Source organism: Asterias rubens, chromosome 9, assembly GCF_902459465.1.
Source record: "Asterias rubens chromosome 9, eAstRub1.3, whole genome shotgun sequence".
NCBI lineage: Eukaryota > Metazoa > Echinodermata > Asteroidea > Forcipulatida > Asteriidae > Asterias > Asterias rubens.
The window spans coordinates 6,979,142-6,995,862 of NC_047070.1; the positions used below are offsets into that span (position 1 = coordinate 6,979,142).

General features: G+C 37.2%; 1 protein-coding gene across 7 annotated transcripts in view; it reads left to right on the forward strand.

Annotated features, from left to right (window-relative positions):
* The window catches only part of LOC117294633 (myoferlin-like), a 144,103-nt gene that overhangs the window by 3,122 nt on the left and 124,260 nt on the right, over nucleotides 1–16,721 (forward strand). For 6 of the 7 annotated variants that reach the window (XM_033777127.1, XM_033777132.1, XM_033777133.1 and 3 more), the window contains exons 1-3: nucleotides 3,341–5,015; nucleotides 6,015–6,070; nucleotides 7,228–7,319. In XM_033777127.1, coding sequence (XP_033633018.1) covers nucleotides 4,922–5,015; nucleotides 6,015–6,070; nucleotides 7,228–7,319 — 242 coding nt within the window. In that variant the 5' untranslated portion in view covers nucleotides 3,341–4,921. Of the gene's footprint in view, nucleotides 1–3,340; nucleotides 5,016–6,014; nucleotides 6,071–7,227; nucleotides 7,320–16,721 lie in introns of those variants that run through there. The other variant, XM_033777128.1, reaches the window with a different exon arrangement.

Below are 16,721 nucleotides of genomic sequence, written 5' to 3' on the forward strand. Positions count from 1 at the left end.
CACACTTCGTGTATCACAACTTATATATAACAAACCTGTGACAATTTAGGCTCAATCGGTCATCGGAGTCGGGAGAAAATAACGAGAAAACCCACTCTTGTTTCCGCACGTTTCGCCGTGTCATGACATGTGTTTAAAAAGAATCCGTAATTCTCGCTATCGAGAATTGATATTGTTTAAATGTTTTCTCAAAAAGTAAAGCATTTCATGGAATAATATTTCAAGAGAAGTCTTGCACTATTAATAATAATAATAATAATTACATTTATATAGCGCTTTATACTAAAAATAAGTTTCTAAGCGCTTCACAAAAAAACCCAAATATAAATGATAAGTAAGCAAACGGGAAAATTAAAGCTAGAAATATACAATAATAATACAAAAGGTACACCAAATATACAATATAGCAGGCTATTTAGAAGAAACCAATATCATTCGACTAAGAGAAAAATTTACCTTCTGTAAACCCTGTTGGTAATTTGTAAATCTATGAAATTGTTTTCTTCTTTTCTGTACCGAAAGTGTATAATGGCTTTAAGGCAGTTGACACTATTGGTAGTTACTCACAATAATTATTAGCATAAAACTTTACTTTGTAACGAGTAATGGGGAGAGGTTGGTAGCACATTGTGAGAAACGACTCCCTCTGAAGTAACGTAGCTTTCGAGAAAGAAGTAATTTTCCACGAGTTTGATTTCGAGACCTCAGATTTAGAATTTGAGGTCTCAAAATCAAGCGTCTGAAAGCACACAACTTCGTGTGACAATGGTGTTTTTTCTTTCTTTATTAGTCTCGCAACTTCGATGACCGATTGAGCTCAAATTTCACAGGTTTGTTATTTTATGCATATGTTGAGATACACAAAGCGAGAAGAGTGGTCTTTGACAATTACCAATAGTGTCTAGTGTCTTTAAAGTATCCAAAACAAAGTTATATCAAATGAACCATTGCTAACCTAACATGTGTTTCAATTTTGATTTTTAAGAAAAGAGAAAAATTAAAAAATTATTTTTACTTTTGAATTAATAATATTATTTCAAAGTAAACAAATGGGAGACTTTTGGGACGCTTTGTGGCAGCAGACTTACCAGGTAAAATCCATTGTTCTCGGTCATGTGCGCACGCTCAGAACTACGTAAACAATGGAAATTTACCTGGTAAGTCTGCTGCCACCTAGCGTCCCAAAGTCTCCAATTAGTTTTGAATTTTTCTCCATTCTTCATATAACAGTGAAAATTCTAAAAGATAACTATACTGGCGGTACAGATATTTAATTTTAAAAAAAAATCTTCGGGGGATTTTCTTATTTGGTGGCTTGTTCAAATGAACGGATGTTTAGCGAACTCGTCGGGAGTTTTCTTTATTGTTTTTTTTAACTCGCTGGCCGGACAACCAGCCACCTTTTTTAGATCAACCGCAATTTTTGTTCATATTGCACGAAATATTCCCAGAAGTGAGCTTCGCATACCTGCATTTATTTAATTATCTTTATTTCCCAATTTCTGCCCTTAATAGTACTTTTTTTATCAACAACAATTGTCATGGATTCGTCTCAAGTAAACCTCGTTTTCAACATAAAGAGCTATCTTTCAATGACTTAAAGGCACTGGACACTATTAGTAATTACTCAAAATAATTGTAAGCATAAATACTTATTTCGTGCATATTTTGAGATACACCAAGTGAGAAGATTGATATTTGACAATTACCAAAGGTGTCCAGTGTCTTTAAACTGACTCCCGTTCGATAGCCCACATGTTAATTTTGGACGTGAGTTCGCAAACTTGCGTTTCCGGGACGAACTTATCCCCTAATTTCTGCCCTTAATAATACTTTTTTGATCACCAACCATTTTCCTTGATTCGTAGTCTCACGTACACCTCGTTCTCAACATGCAAACAAGAACTAAACTGCACGGCATATCGCGTTTAAGTTACATCTCCTCATTTTCAAAACTCTTCATGGCCTGCTCCCTTTCTCCTCTGATCTTCTGCGAACATTATATAGTCCTGTTCGTCCTCGTAATTCTGCTGGCCAATCCCTATTGACTAAAACTACATTTTTCTACTACACATTGTATGGTCAAAGATCTGTCCATTTCGTTGCTCCTTTGTTGAGGAACGTCTTTCCTCTTTATATTCCCGAAGCATGGCTCTCTTCAGTTCTTCAAGTACAATGTACTTCTATTATACTCATTTGTTTGAATCTGCAACAATTGTTTTTACTTCTTGTCATTGTTTTATCCTATTGCGCATAGCTCCTGCATTATTGGTTATATAATTCTTGTATATGTTTTGCTAAATTTACTGATTCCCACATTACTGTAGGTTCTCCCGGCCAAATTGAACAAAAATCCATTAACTTTAACAGCCGCGCTCAACAAGTTCGTTTCGACATTAATTATCCGTTAAATCAGCGTTCCTAACTGGCAGTAAAAAAAAAAAAAAGGAATTCAATTTCGCTAGTTCGGCACGAACTGAATTACAATCATTCAATTTCATACGGCTGCAATACTCATTTAATTTCGTAAAATCGAACAGCAAGAGCTGGTCCAACTATTCAACTTCATCGCGTGGGATACGTAAAAAATTCAACTTAGTCAAAGTCAAAGTGTACTATTGAATATCTAATGACCGAAGCAAATCTGAATTTGGAAAAACAAAGTCTTGAGTGCACGAACACTTGAGTTTGAAATTATCAAAATAGCAATAAAGTAACCCTAGTTTGAGTGGATCAGGGGAATAAATGCATGAATTTGACAGGCGTGTTCATGAAAAAATGAACGATTTGTTTGCTGAAATTGGCCGGGAAACCTAGCTATGTGTACAAATTCCTTTAGTTTCATTCTTGGTTATTCTCCGCTGTTCTGTATAAAAACAGACCCTTTGTGCACTGTGGACCCATCCAGTTCTTTTTTTCCGCCCATTCTCTCCCAAGAGACGATCACAGCATTTTGATCGAAACTTGAAACATTGAGTCGTTAAATGCAGTGGAAAAAAAAACCTTACTTGGTAACGAGTAATGGGGAGAGGTTGGTAGTATAAAACATTGTGAGAAACGGCTCCCTCTGAAGTGACGTAGTTATCGAGAAAGAAGTAATTTTCCACGAATTTGATTTCTAGACCTCATAATGAGATTTTGAGGTCTCGAAATCAAGTATCTGAAAGCACACAACTTCGTATGACAATATTGTGTTTTTTCTTTCATTATTATCTCGCAACTTCGACGACCGATTGAGCTCAAATTTTCACAGGTTTGTTATGTTATGCATATGTTGAGATTCACCAAGTGAGAAGACTGGTCTTTGACATATACCATCAGTGTTCAGTGTCTTTAACCAACACTGCTCAAAAACAAATATTTACATGGTGTTACCGCAAACCTCTCTTAGTTCTTCCACTCTGTTTGGAAATTCATCCCAGGAGTAATTACTATCCAACTCAATAATACCTTGGCCCCATCTTCTGTTGTGTCTTTTTTATTATTATTACTGGTTTATTTATTCAACAATATAAAATAAATTTAAAAAAAACACTGGCAATAAAAAACTTAATTGCTGTCTTAAATTTACAATTTGACAGTAAATACAATAAATAGATAGTTAAATATAATTCGACTATACAACACAGCAAACATTAAATTTCTGAAAAACTGCATAATGCTCCAGCACACATACTCGCGTGTTACATTTGTATTTTCATTCCTCGTTGATAGTTCATAAACACAATTAAACTTTGACATAACGGACATTAAATTGTACTGATGATAATACAGTTTATCTATCTCATGAATTAATTTATCTGGTGGTTTACAGAGTCAATGGTTTTGTAAAGACCATTGTTTGGGATTGTTTTGTTTCTTTATGACTAATCTCCTTACTGATTGTGTCTATAATATGATAGTTCCAAATATAAGTCTTACGGGTAACTTTCTAGACTGTTTCAGCTCTATTTGGTTTCTGTTGAATATTGATTTGGCATTTTTTTCAGTAAATTCTTAAATAAATTCATTTCCAGTTGAGCATAGCATAATATGAAAATTTCGGGTTCCACTCTACATCTTGCTTTAGTATTTTTTTACCAGAATGAATATTAACTAGCCTTAAAATAAAATTAAAAAAAGCTTTTGAAAGTTAACCCCTTTTTTAATGTATTTTGTATATTAAAAAATTGCAATTTTATCCCACAACTAGCTAATCTTTCTCTCTTTTACAGAATCGTTGAAAAATCGGTAAAAATAATAACCTTCTCGCGTATGAAGCTAGAAACTCCTTTATAGTCTGTTCTATCCTATCTCCTATGGTATAACGATCATTAGAAGTGGGCATGTGCAAACAAAAAGGACTATTTTTTATCCCCTGCAAAACTTTTAAAGTTTTCGGCACCACCACCACAAAGTTGTGAAACTACGCCCTCTTGTGCACAAACCTTAGGTTGACTAAAAAATGGGTGGGGCTATTACTTAAGTGCGTGGGCCGATACAAGTGTACACTGTATGGAACCCATGATGCATGGTGTGCATTTATTATGCATGGGATGCTGCACTTTTCATACACCGCCCCCATATTCCATGATCACACACAGTGTGCTGACCACCATCAGTTCGCGCCGTATGTGCTTCGGGGTAGCACGGCCAGCAAGTTGAAGGTGTTGGTTGGCTTGTTGCAAACTTCGGGGAATTTGTTGCTTCTTTTCCTTTTCTCCTTTAGTTCTAACTTGCCACAGGCGACAGTGGATTCGTTGACATTCTTCCAGGTTCGACGGCGAGGACTGTTCTTGTTGGTGGGGGTCGTCCTTTCTGTGGATTGGAAGTTGTTTCGGACCGGACTCTGGTGGTGAAAACTTCTGGCTAGCTCTTTCTTTGCGAAGTTGAAGAAGGCCAGAGCACGGCAAACGTGCGAGGCTAAAACTCCAACAGCAAGATGTCGCTGACTGTGGTTGTTTCCAATGCCACGAACCTGCCGAACATCGAGAAGTTTGGGAAGATAGACCCACTTGCCATTGTCAAATTTGCAGGTTAGTGCTAAACTATTCGACCTTCATTTCTCAGCGCAGTGGAATGCGTTCCATAATAATTGTACTGTGTCGGGTGTGTGGTGTCGTGTCTATGCTGACTGTAGGTCGTTGGTTCAATTTATTATGCACGGCTTTTTGTGAAAACTCAGGGCCGTGATGATCATAATGTAAATATCTAAACAACAAACTGGCCCTAAAAAGTCATGCCATTTCATAATGGTGTACGGAACACATCCACTAAGTACAAGAAGGCAAGATGCACCACGCCATGGTCGTTGTGTTATTTTATAAAGTTTGGATAACTTTTCATATGGCGCCACCACTTTTTCACTCATTTTTACAAAAAGGGATATATCAATCAGGTAAATTAGATACTATATTATTTTATTTCGAATTAAAAAGTGGTGGCGCCATACGGAAACATTTCCGTTGGCCCTTTTAATTTCATAGAGCTGATAGAAATTTCTGTATCCTGCCACCACCTTTTTACTCAATTTTATAAAAAGGAATATCTCATTTTTTAGTAAACTAGATACTATTATTTCGATTTTGGGGGTTGAACAAAGAATTGACTAGAGTGGGGAGTGGGATCCCACTCTAGTCAATTCTCACTCTAGTCAATTCTTTGTTCAACCCCAAAAATCATTTCAAAATTTACCCAGTCAGTTTCCCTTGTGGTTTATATTGATACTATTTTATTTCATAACAAATACAAAAAGTGGTGGCAGTATACAAAATCCTAGCAGTATCCTGGCTGTATCTCGAGTTAGGACGAGTGATTGCCCTTACTTAGAATTAATCTCAAGATTTACCTGTTATAGTGTAAGGATGGGACTCGTCCTAAGTCCTAAGATCACTCCTAAGTTTAGGAAGAATTTGTTGAATTGGTTCCCAAGGTAATATGAGACTTAAGACAAAAATCACTGAAATCTTTCTTGTGACTTGCTTTATTAGCAGTTTAATAAAAGCAACTTTTGTTTATCATGTTGTACAATTCAGGATCAAAGAATGAGACCAAGAAAATCAGTGATGAGCTGAATCCAACATGGAACGAGGTAAGAACAAACAAACGGTTCATATCAAGGGTTGTTAATTATGAAGTACACTTTGTGCATTGCAAAAATTAATGTGGAAACAAGGAGAAAAGGAAAAAAAAAAAGATCTGTAAATTAACGCATTAAGTGGTGTACTTCAGTTGAGTGTATGTATGCCTTTAATACTAATGTACAAATTTACTCTTGCATGGTATTGTTAAGGCCGGTTTATAGTCGGTCGCGTGATGGAACACAGTTTTTAGCCCTCAGTCTTAGGATCGCAAGCAAGATTTCCATCGCGCAACCATCGCGCGACCGACTATAAACCAGCCCCTAGGCCTAACATATGACTTCTAGTTAACTTGTGCACAGTTTCTCATTAGTTTGTTCACACATGACTACATTCCACATAATGATGCATTATTTTACATACTTTTCTTTTCTGAACCTTTGCCTTTATAAAATCTACTTCTGGTCCAGTTGGGAAGTTTCGAGTCACAACACCAGGGGTCGATTTCACAACTTAGGACTAGTCTTAGGAGATATTTAAAATCAACGGCTAGTCCTAAGTTTGGACGAGTAAGACGAGTATCTCTTGCCAAGTCTTGAGATAAAAATAGTCTTCACTCTTTGTGAAATCCTTCCCTGGGCCCATTTTCATAAAGCCTGTTTTCATAAAAAGCAAAGAAACATCTTGCGTTTAAAACAGTAACTGCTTACCAGCCAGAATTCAATAAGGTTTACATTGTTGCTGGTGCCCCACAATTGTTTTCTTTCTTGCCAGCATTTTTTTAACAATGCAGTCATAGGGACTTGTTTTTCTGCTTAACAGCTTTATGGAGTTGGTCCCTGTGGCTCTAGTGGAGCCCTGGGCCCAATTTCAAAGAGCTGCTTAAGCAAAAGATGTTGCTGAACATTTTTCCGCTAAGCAGAAATAAGCAGGACACCAGTCACAAATTGTACATGTGATATGATAATTTGGCTGGTAACCTTATTCTGGTAAGCATGTTCTTGTGCTCGGCTACTTTTTGTGCTTTTAAAAGCAGCTCGATGAAATTAGGCCCTGCTGTGCACTAGTATTTAAATATTATAAGTTTGCTTTGACAGTTACACTTTAAATAATACTAATATACTCTATCTGTTTATATTATTTAACGATTCTAATGATTATTTGACAGACGTTCACGTGGGATCTTAAAGGCAAACCGCTCACATCAGCAGACTCTCTTGAAGTAGAAGTCAAAGACCATGAAAAGATTGGACGCAACCGGTGAGTAGGGCACTCATTGCATGTTACTACACTTAAAGGGTATGGGGGCCGATTTTCACAAAGGGCTAAAGTTAAAGGAACACATTGCCTTTCAATGGTCGTGTTGGTCTATACACAGCGTTTTTAACCGTTTTTTATAAAATGCATATTGGTTAGAAAGATGTTGTAAAAGTAGAATACAATGATCCACACAAACATGCCTTGAAATTGCACGGTTTTTCTTTTACCTTGTCGACTAGCACGGTCGGCAATTTATGAGAGTAAATTTTTTTACTCCCATAAATGGCCGACCGTGTTAATTCGCCATAGTAAAAGGAAAAACCACGCAATTTCGAGGCATGTTTGTGTGGATCATTGTATTCTACTTTTAAAACATCTTTCCAACCACATGCATTTTATAACTAACGATTAAAAACGCTTTTTATAGACCAACTTGTCCGATCCAAGACAACGTGTTCCTTTAATCAAAAAGTGAGATCTCACTATACAAATGAAGATGCTGATACTCATGACAGCTCATCTTTGCAAAGATGAATCTTAGTGCCTTGGGAAATCGAGCCCTGCAGCCAATTTTATAAAGCGCTAGGATTAATCTCCAACTGTCTTGAGCGCCTTTTAAAAACTTTGGTTAGTTTGGGTGCTATATAAATTCCCTCTGATTGCAGGCGATGCCTCCGTTGCCCCTTGCCATTGCTTTGGTGCCCTTGAAATGCTCCAGCAGAAATTTACAATTTCCTCATAGGGTGCCCTTTATCAGAGAAAATGCCTTGGTGCCCGTGCCCTTTCAAAAATGAAGCATACAGGCCTGTGATTGATTGATTGATCTTATCTCGAAAAATAAACTTAAGACATGTTTCTATGTGTCCTAACTCCTATGGATATGAAACTTTACTCATCCTACTTGTATAAAGTACTAAGACTGATCCTAAGTTAGAAAGAGTTTGGTAATATTGACGGCTGGATCATCTTGTCTGTCCGAACAAGGAAACCAGAAAACCTGCAGAGTTGCCCGAGGCTGTAAATAGGACAAGTCTAAAAATATCTCTGTGAGAAAAAATCACACAGTCTGATTATTTTTGCGGGTTATTTCCATGGAAGGTATTTATTGCTGGATTAACTGGGTGGTAATGACTTGAAGGCTGGTGCTTAGTGTTAATAGTCTGAGTTAAGCTTGGGCGATATCACAATATTATCGATTATCTCGATATTAATTTGGAAACGATTTCGATATCGGATGGTTTTGGTTTTAATCGAAATATCGATATATCGCGATAATCGCGATAATCGCGATAATCGCGATATATCGCGATATCGATTAAATATCGTGATGTATTTGCTATCTGAGACATCTTGCACCCCATAGGTTTGGAGTAAAACCAGAAGAATAGGTCATTAGAACACCTCTCTTATGCCATGACTGTCTCTTCTACAACTTTCACTCGGAGTTTGAAGACTGATGATGTCAAATTTAATTAATCGCGATTATATCGAATATCACGATATATTGTCAGCGATATATCGTGAATAAAATAAATCGATATCGGCCAAGCTTAGTCTGAGTCACGCATGGCCGCCGATCCGGTCATTACTACACAGAAAGACCTGCAGCCGATTTACGAAACGCTAGGATTAATCCTTGCTCGAGTTAGGATGAGTGACTAGTCCTAATTTTCACCTGGAAATAGAATTTTTTTTCTTTCAAACATAAGAGTATATGCTTACGAACAATTTTTTTAGTAATTGTTTGTCACGATTTATATGTTTAAAAAATATATAAAGTTGTTTGGGGGCTGACTCCGCCCACCCCTTTTGTGACGTCAATCAAGGCAGACTTTGCCTGCAATGCGTATAGTAAACACACGTGCAAAGTACATGTACGTCCAAGTCTTGAGTTGGTACATTTCAAAAAGTGTTTTTCCGCATTCAGCAGCAATACACCTGGTCGGCATTGCCGGAAAAAAACATTTTTTTTTTTTTTAAACGTACAAACTCACGACTTGGTTCGTACATGTACTTTGCAATTGTGTTTACTCTACGCATTACAGGCAAAGTCTGCCTCGATTGACGTCACGAACAGTGCCCTCTCGGGTCAGGGTCTACTCTTAAATTTGTAAATAACATAAGAACTGATTTTTTAAAACCTTAGTTAACTGTTTATTCATATTCCACTCATCAAAACACATATATTAGTGACAAAAGCTTTATTTTGAAAAAATACCACTTCCAGGTGACTTTAAGGCTATACATGCTACAGTGCAAGGCTGGGACTCGTCTTAAGTCCTAAGATTAATCCTAAGTTAGGAAGAGTTTGGTGATATCGAAGGCAGGCCTTTTGATCCGTTGCCTCCGAAACTGGTATTTTGTGGAGTAAAAATTTGATTCGACAAAAATGGCATCTTTCCAACCATTCATTTGGTAACAAAATAAGCCCAAAGTGCCCACTCCAACAGCCGACCACCAACCTAAAGTCTGTTTCATACATATGTACTTCCTGTGAATGCAAATTATGTGAAGCAACTTTTGACGTCACAGGGCTCTTTTTGCAGTGAATGTTTTGCAGAAGTTCAGCACAGGGCAGTCGTTTGTGTACTAGGCCTATTTGTTGCGAATTTGTGATGTCAAAATTTGTATCGCATGAGCAGGAAGTATGTATAAACAAGGCTATAGTCATTTACCATGCATTGAAGATGGGTCCTCGTAGTTTTATTGCCAAATTGTAGTTTTGTCCTGGTACTTTTTACATTTTTATGAAGAGTGGGTCGAGTTTCATAGAACGGCTGAAGTGGAAATTATCACTTAACAAATTTTTGCTAAGCAACAATGAGCAGGATACCAGTGACAAATGGTGTACGATGGCACTGTGGCTGGTAACCTAATTCTTGTAAGAATATTAATTAGCTTGATTAATTATTGCTTGATGTAATTAGTCTCTGGTCATAAAATACTACGTGCCAGTACCTGTATGAAAATTTGATATTGCATAATCAATCTTTTTTTTTTTAGTTTTTTTTTTTTGTGGGTGACTTACTGAAGATACATGTGTTTTTTGGGGGATTGGAATTTAACCTGGGCTGCGGGGGCCAGAGGCCATTTTTTGGGCTGGGCCAGTAAACACAGAACTAGACAAGTCTGGCAGTCTTGTCTTTCACTAGACCTTTATCATGCTGCAGCCATCTTGAATGTTTCCCATTGACATTAATGTAACCAAACCGAGGCTGGATGAACAAAATAGTCTGGCTCCTATTTGCAAAATGATTATTAGCAGTCATTATTGTTGTTCGATACAAGGAACATTACCAAGATGGAGGCAGCAAGTTTAAGGTCTTTTGAATAAACACCACGCAGTCTGGGACAATGTATCTTCAAATAAAAAATTAATAAAATAGGCCTACTAACATGACTAAATAAAAACAAAAATTGGCCATAAAAATTCACTACGAGTCTGATAAATATGTTTTAATTCTGTTGGGTATTGAAGTACATCCATACATATCAGACAAATGTAATTGCTCTTTAAAAGACAGTTGATATGTTAAAACAGCTTCTTGAGCCAATTTCTTTACCTGGAATGCTATTAGACTTGTTTAAATAATGTGTTTGTTCAGCATTTTAATGTTATTTTGATACATGTAGCCGATTTGTTAACACTGCCGAATTTTGTACATAACATCGATACTACACATGAGGCCTCACAGCAACCTCAAAGTTTTGACATACTAACTACACTTCTGTTGATGGTGTGCCTCAAAATGTCAAAACATTAAAATCTTGTAGTGAATGTTGCTTTGTTGTTCATTGTGTACCTCCATCTACAACAAAGTGGCATACAAAACAGGAGCTCCGAGTCTGACTATGACTTTATGATGTAACAATGATGATCTAACAGGGCTTGTCTTGGAATCGTTCTGAAGAGACTGGAGCAGGTCATTCAAAAAGATTTATTGTTTGCTATTGAAATCTGTTTAATCTCATGTGAACTCAATTTCCTTATTGATTAAAAGCTGTTTAAAGGGAAGGTACACATTTGGTAATTACTCAAAATGAATATTAACTTAAAAACTGACTTGGTAACGGGCATTTGAGTCCTTAATTTTCTTTGAGGTTATAGCCTGGGGCTATTCTGAACTTCGTCTCGGTAAAATTATCAAGAACCAGGCCTCGTTGGGTTTAAACCACTAGTTGAAAACCTCTTCACCACACATTGATTCCCTTATTTAAACTCAGGCCTGCAACTTTAAAGGCAGTGGACACTATTGGTAATTACTCAAAATAATTATTAGCATAAAACCTTACTTGGTAACGAGTAATGGGGAGAGGTTGATGGTATAAAACATTGTGAGAAACGGCACCCTCTGAAGTGTCATAGTTTTCGAGAAAGAAGTAATTTTCCACGAATTTGATTTAAAGACCTCAGATTTAGAACTTGAGGTCTCGAAATCAACCATCTAAACTCACACAACTTCGTGTGACAAGGGTGTTTTTTCTGTCATTATTATCTTGCAACTTCGATGACCGATTGAGCTCAAATTTTCACAGGTTTGTTATTTTATGCATATGTTGAGATACACCAACTGTGAAGGCTAGTCTTTGACAATTACCAATAGTGTCCACTGTCTTTAAGTCCAAGCCAGTGCTCTGTTGAACTTTGTATTCAAAGAGCAAGGTGTATTGCACACTTAGCTGGTACCATCCACACTAAAACTGTGTGTGTCCTTCAGCAACAGTGTATTTGACTGCTGCAGTACACACCCACTGTGAAAAATATCATACCCTTGATATAACAACATGTTTACAAAAGGAAATACACCATACAATACATTTACTCTTAGCAATTACAATGTACACCATGAATGACCTTCAAAGCCATGGAATGCTAGCACAATCTGCAATCTCTGTATTAGGCCTATGTGCACTGATTGTGAATGCAACAGTTAGTAACATGTTCTTTGGTTGTTCCATGAAATTCATTGAAGGATCCCTGAAAAAAAAGAGGGTTGGTCCGTCATGCACGTCTGGCTCATTGATGCAATGCATTCAATAATTTAAACGAGTTAGCAATGAACAGCTACTTTAAAGGCACTGTACACCTTTGGTAATTTTGTAAAAGACCAGTCTTCTCACTTTGTGTATCTCAATAAAAGAACAAACCTGTGAAAATTTTGGCTCAAATGGTCTTCGAAGTTGCAAGAGAATAATGGAAGAAAAAACACCCTTGTCACACGTACGTTTTTTGCTTTCAGATGCTTGATTTCGAGACCTCAAAATATAATTCTGAGGTCTCGAAATCAAATTAAAATATTTTAGTTACTACCATAGAGCTGTATATATTGACTAGAGCGCTAACACCCCGTTATACACGCACTAAGGTTTTGAAGCCGTGTGGGCGCATCCATGTTTATGTACAAACCATTACAATAGCTTGAAATTTTGTACGGCAATTGTACGGCTATTTGCATGATCGTGCGTCTGTTCTTTGTTATGTGCCATCGAAGCAAAAAATGCAGTAAATGTGAATGCACAATCTGCTGATAAGCGCACAAACTGCGAGCGTCATGTGCGTCATGATTAAAAGGCGCGTTTACCTTTTTTTAGTACGGCAACCAAGTCGAAGTTACTGTTTTCGTAGCGCGGACGTACGCGAGTGGACAGTTGCGTACGTATACGCACACGCAGAATGTAAAATAATCGCGGCAATGTGTGTTCTCTTAAAATTCCGAATTCACGCAACACATCAAACATGTCTGCGCCCAGGGTGGCTTAAAAACGCAGAGCACGTTAGCGCTCTAGTCAATATATATAGCTCTATGGTTACTACGTTACTTTTTGAGGGAGCCGTGTCTCACAATGTTTTATACTATCATACAGCTCTCCATTGCTCGTAACCAAGTAAGTTTTCATGCTTACAACTATTTTGAGTAATTACCAATAGTGTCCAGTGCCTTTAACTTCCAGTCATGCCAGTGGTATCTTTTCATGGCTTTATAATTGGAAGACTGAAAGTTCACACAAAGTCTGGTTGCTAATACAACGGATGATTTCCTTCCTCTATGAGGATGATACACACTCTTGTTAAATTACTCATGCTGTCTTTAAGAATCATTAGGGCCCATTTTCATAGAGGCTGCTTATCGACTGATTTTTGTTATTACTGCACTAGTTTCCGCTAGTGATTACTGCACTTAGTTTCCGCTAGTGCTGCTATTGTAACAGTAAGCACACAAAAAGGTTGCTAACCTTCGGGTGCTTACCAAATGAAAATGAATGACTTAATAATGCAAAATCCATGGATGTTGAATGGCGCAAGCTGGCTGCTTATTTCTTGCTAATACCCCGTTCACACATGGACGCCGCTTCTACTCTGATGGAAAACTGGCCAAGAGCTTGGCCAATCGTGGACCAATTGTGGGAGGAGCTCCATGCGTGGTTAGTTCGGGTTGGGATCTCCTAGCTCAGGAAGTTGCATGCTCTCCCTGACGCTTATTTTGAACATGATTAAAATAAGCGTAGCCGGGTTGTTGCCAACAATAGGCGGGGCAAAGTCATAGTGGGAACGCCATTATCGTACAAGCAGTGTGGTAGAATCATGGTGAGATCTTTGTGGTCGAAATAAAAATGCAGCTTCGTCATACAGCAACGATTTTGAAGTAGAAAACCGCTTGGTCGCGTTGGTCTTGCGAGTCAAAGACACTTTTTACGTAGAAGCAGTAAAGTTGGGCGGAGTCTTCAATTTGCCAAATTGCTTGATTTTGACAGCAATCATACCCTGACTTGAAAATTTGTTGAGATCGAGTTGATTGGCATGATCTTCGTAAGGTCGTAGTGCTGTGTGAATGGGGTATTACCTGTGTACGTATACACTCAATACGTTTACGCTTCAGCAAATTTGCTTAGTGTTTAAAAAGCAGCACCAGGAATATAGGCCCAATGTCATAAAGCTGCTTAACAAAACAAGAAATATTGCTTACAAATTATATGCTAAGCAGAAGTAAGCAGAATTACCAGTCAAATAAATATGCTGCATGCCACGACATGATATTTTGGCTGGTAGTGATAACCTTATTCTGGTATTAAACCATAATTTGTTGTGCTTGGCTGCCTTTTCCGCACTTCAAAAGCAGCTCTATAACATTAGACTTCCATCTTGTTTATGACGCCAGTTTTCTTTTTGCTAAGGGCACTTCAATTTGAAAATCTTAAATATCTTTCGGTAATTTTTGATAGGGCACCAATGCTAAGACCAGGGAAGCAGTGGCCTTATCCTTGTGTAAATTCAGGTCTTGATATGTGACAGAAAGTTGGTCTTCATTTCAGTAAATTTATGTTTTTTGTTTTTAAGGGGGGGGGGGGCCCTCAAAATAACATGTTTGCAGGAGTTGTCCCACACAATGTACAAAAGATTAGATGTTCATGTATGCATAAACCCCTCATTGACAATCGCTATTGATTTTAGATTATAATCTAAATACAATAAATAACAGAATGCATATTGATTATTTCCGTGTTGTTGTTGCAGTGTCATCAACTGGTTGTAGCTCTGTGTATAATAATTAAGCACACAGGTGCATTGTCTTTTGATGCTTCATTTCATTTCGCATTTTTATTATTAGCCTACATATTGCGTTTGCGGTTTGTGTATTGTTTACATGAATTATGCATGGAAATTTATGTAAACGTAAACATGGTCCGAGCTCTTCAGGTCAGAATCTGTCATGTACAGCTGGTGATAATTTTGTTGACCAGTGGATAAAATCAAACAACAATTTCACACAGAGTTAATGAAAAAAAGATAATATGTTACTGCATGAAACAACTTGGTCTGTAAAGAGCCAAGAATAATTTAAATAATGTCCTTTAAAAATTGAAGTTGATACCAGTCAAGACTTTCCAATTTTATTTATTTTTATTTATATTAATGAACACATTTTGCATTGAAGTCAACTCCAGGATAAAAAAAATGGTTGTGAAATGTAAAATTTTTATGAAATGGCAACACGTTCAAGGCTGAATTTCATAGAGACACTCAAGTAGCAAATACAGCTTAAAATTTTAACGCTAAGCAAAAATATGCAGGATACCCGTTACCAGTTGTAAATAGTACACGTTACATAGTATTTTGTCTGGTAACTTTATTCTGGTAGCATGATTTTTTTGTGCTGAGCTTTTTTTGTGCTTACCTACTTGTTATGCTTTAAAACATTAATTTTAAGTGCACAGAGGAGCTAATAACAAGATAGGTTTTTGGATAAATAAATACATAATTTCTTTCGGGTCATTCCAAAAGTTTTCAAACATACCTTTAATGCAGGGGTGCGTTCCACTTGCGCAAACGACTCGCAACTGTTTGCGCAAACGATTTTTTTTTTTTGAACGATTGGTGCGTATACGCGATGTCAATATGGCGGCTCCCTGAGATGAAGATGGCGCGCACCAAAAGTAGTTTTTTTTTCACTTTGTTTTTTTGCTGCAATAGTCCTCTTTTTGACATCATTACATCAACTAATTAACTGTGTTACTCCAAATCTGCATTATCATCCACCGAAAATACAATGTAATTATGTTTGTGACAAAGAAATAATACCATATGCTTGTCCGCCATTTTAAAAACCAATCGCCAACACCTCAAAATTATGTTCGCCTAAACTTGCCAACGGTGGCAGCGAACAACTCGTTCCACTTGAAATTGTTGGCGAACGTGCGCAACTGTTGGCAACATTTGCACAAGTGGAACGCACCCCTGGCCCTGGCCCTACATTGCACACTGAACATTGTATTGCAGACATTGTGTATTTGTACATAATGGACATGCTCATGTAGGCCTACATGTACACGTATACTAGACCTATAAATAAACAAAAGCTAAACTTGGACTCCCATTTGACTTTCAGTAAAGTCTTTTTTAATTATGTTGGCATTTCATGATCATGTACTCACAGACTCCGACTCTCTTGAAAACTGAGTCACGATTGTTTAATTTCATTGAGGGCTTTACTGAGAACGGACTTCTCAGGTCATGGACTCATCGTTCAAACTTCCTGTTCCTGGTGGTGTCCTCGGTACAGCCTTGGAAAATAACAATGAAACTTCATTCAACTTCCATTAATCATTGAACTCATTAAATTGAGTGAACAAATTGCACATTTATACGTGTACAAGTGTACTTTGTGTAGCATTCATGATGACACATTTATGTACGGGTAGATGGGCAAAAAAAAGTACTTTTTGCAGCTGAAAAAAATTGTACTTTTTGCTGTCCAGTGTCAAGGTCACTTTTAAAGGTCAGAACAATCATCATGAACCCTAACTTGTTGTCAAATAAACACTTCACCTGAAATTAGTTGTAATTTGTATTGCTCTCAACCTGTTTGTAAGTCTAATTTGTTACAATGTGTTTTTTTTTTTCCC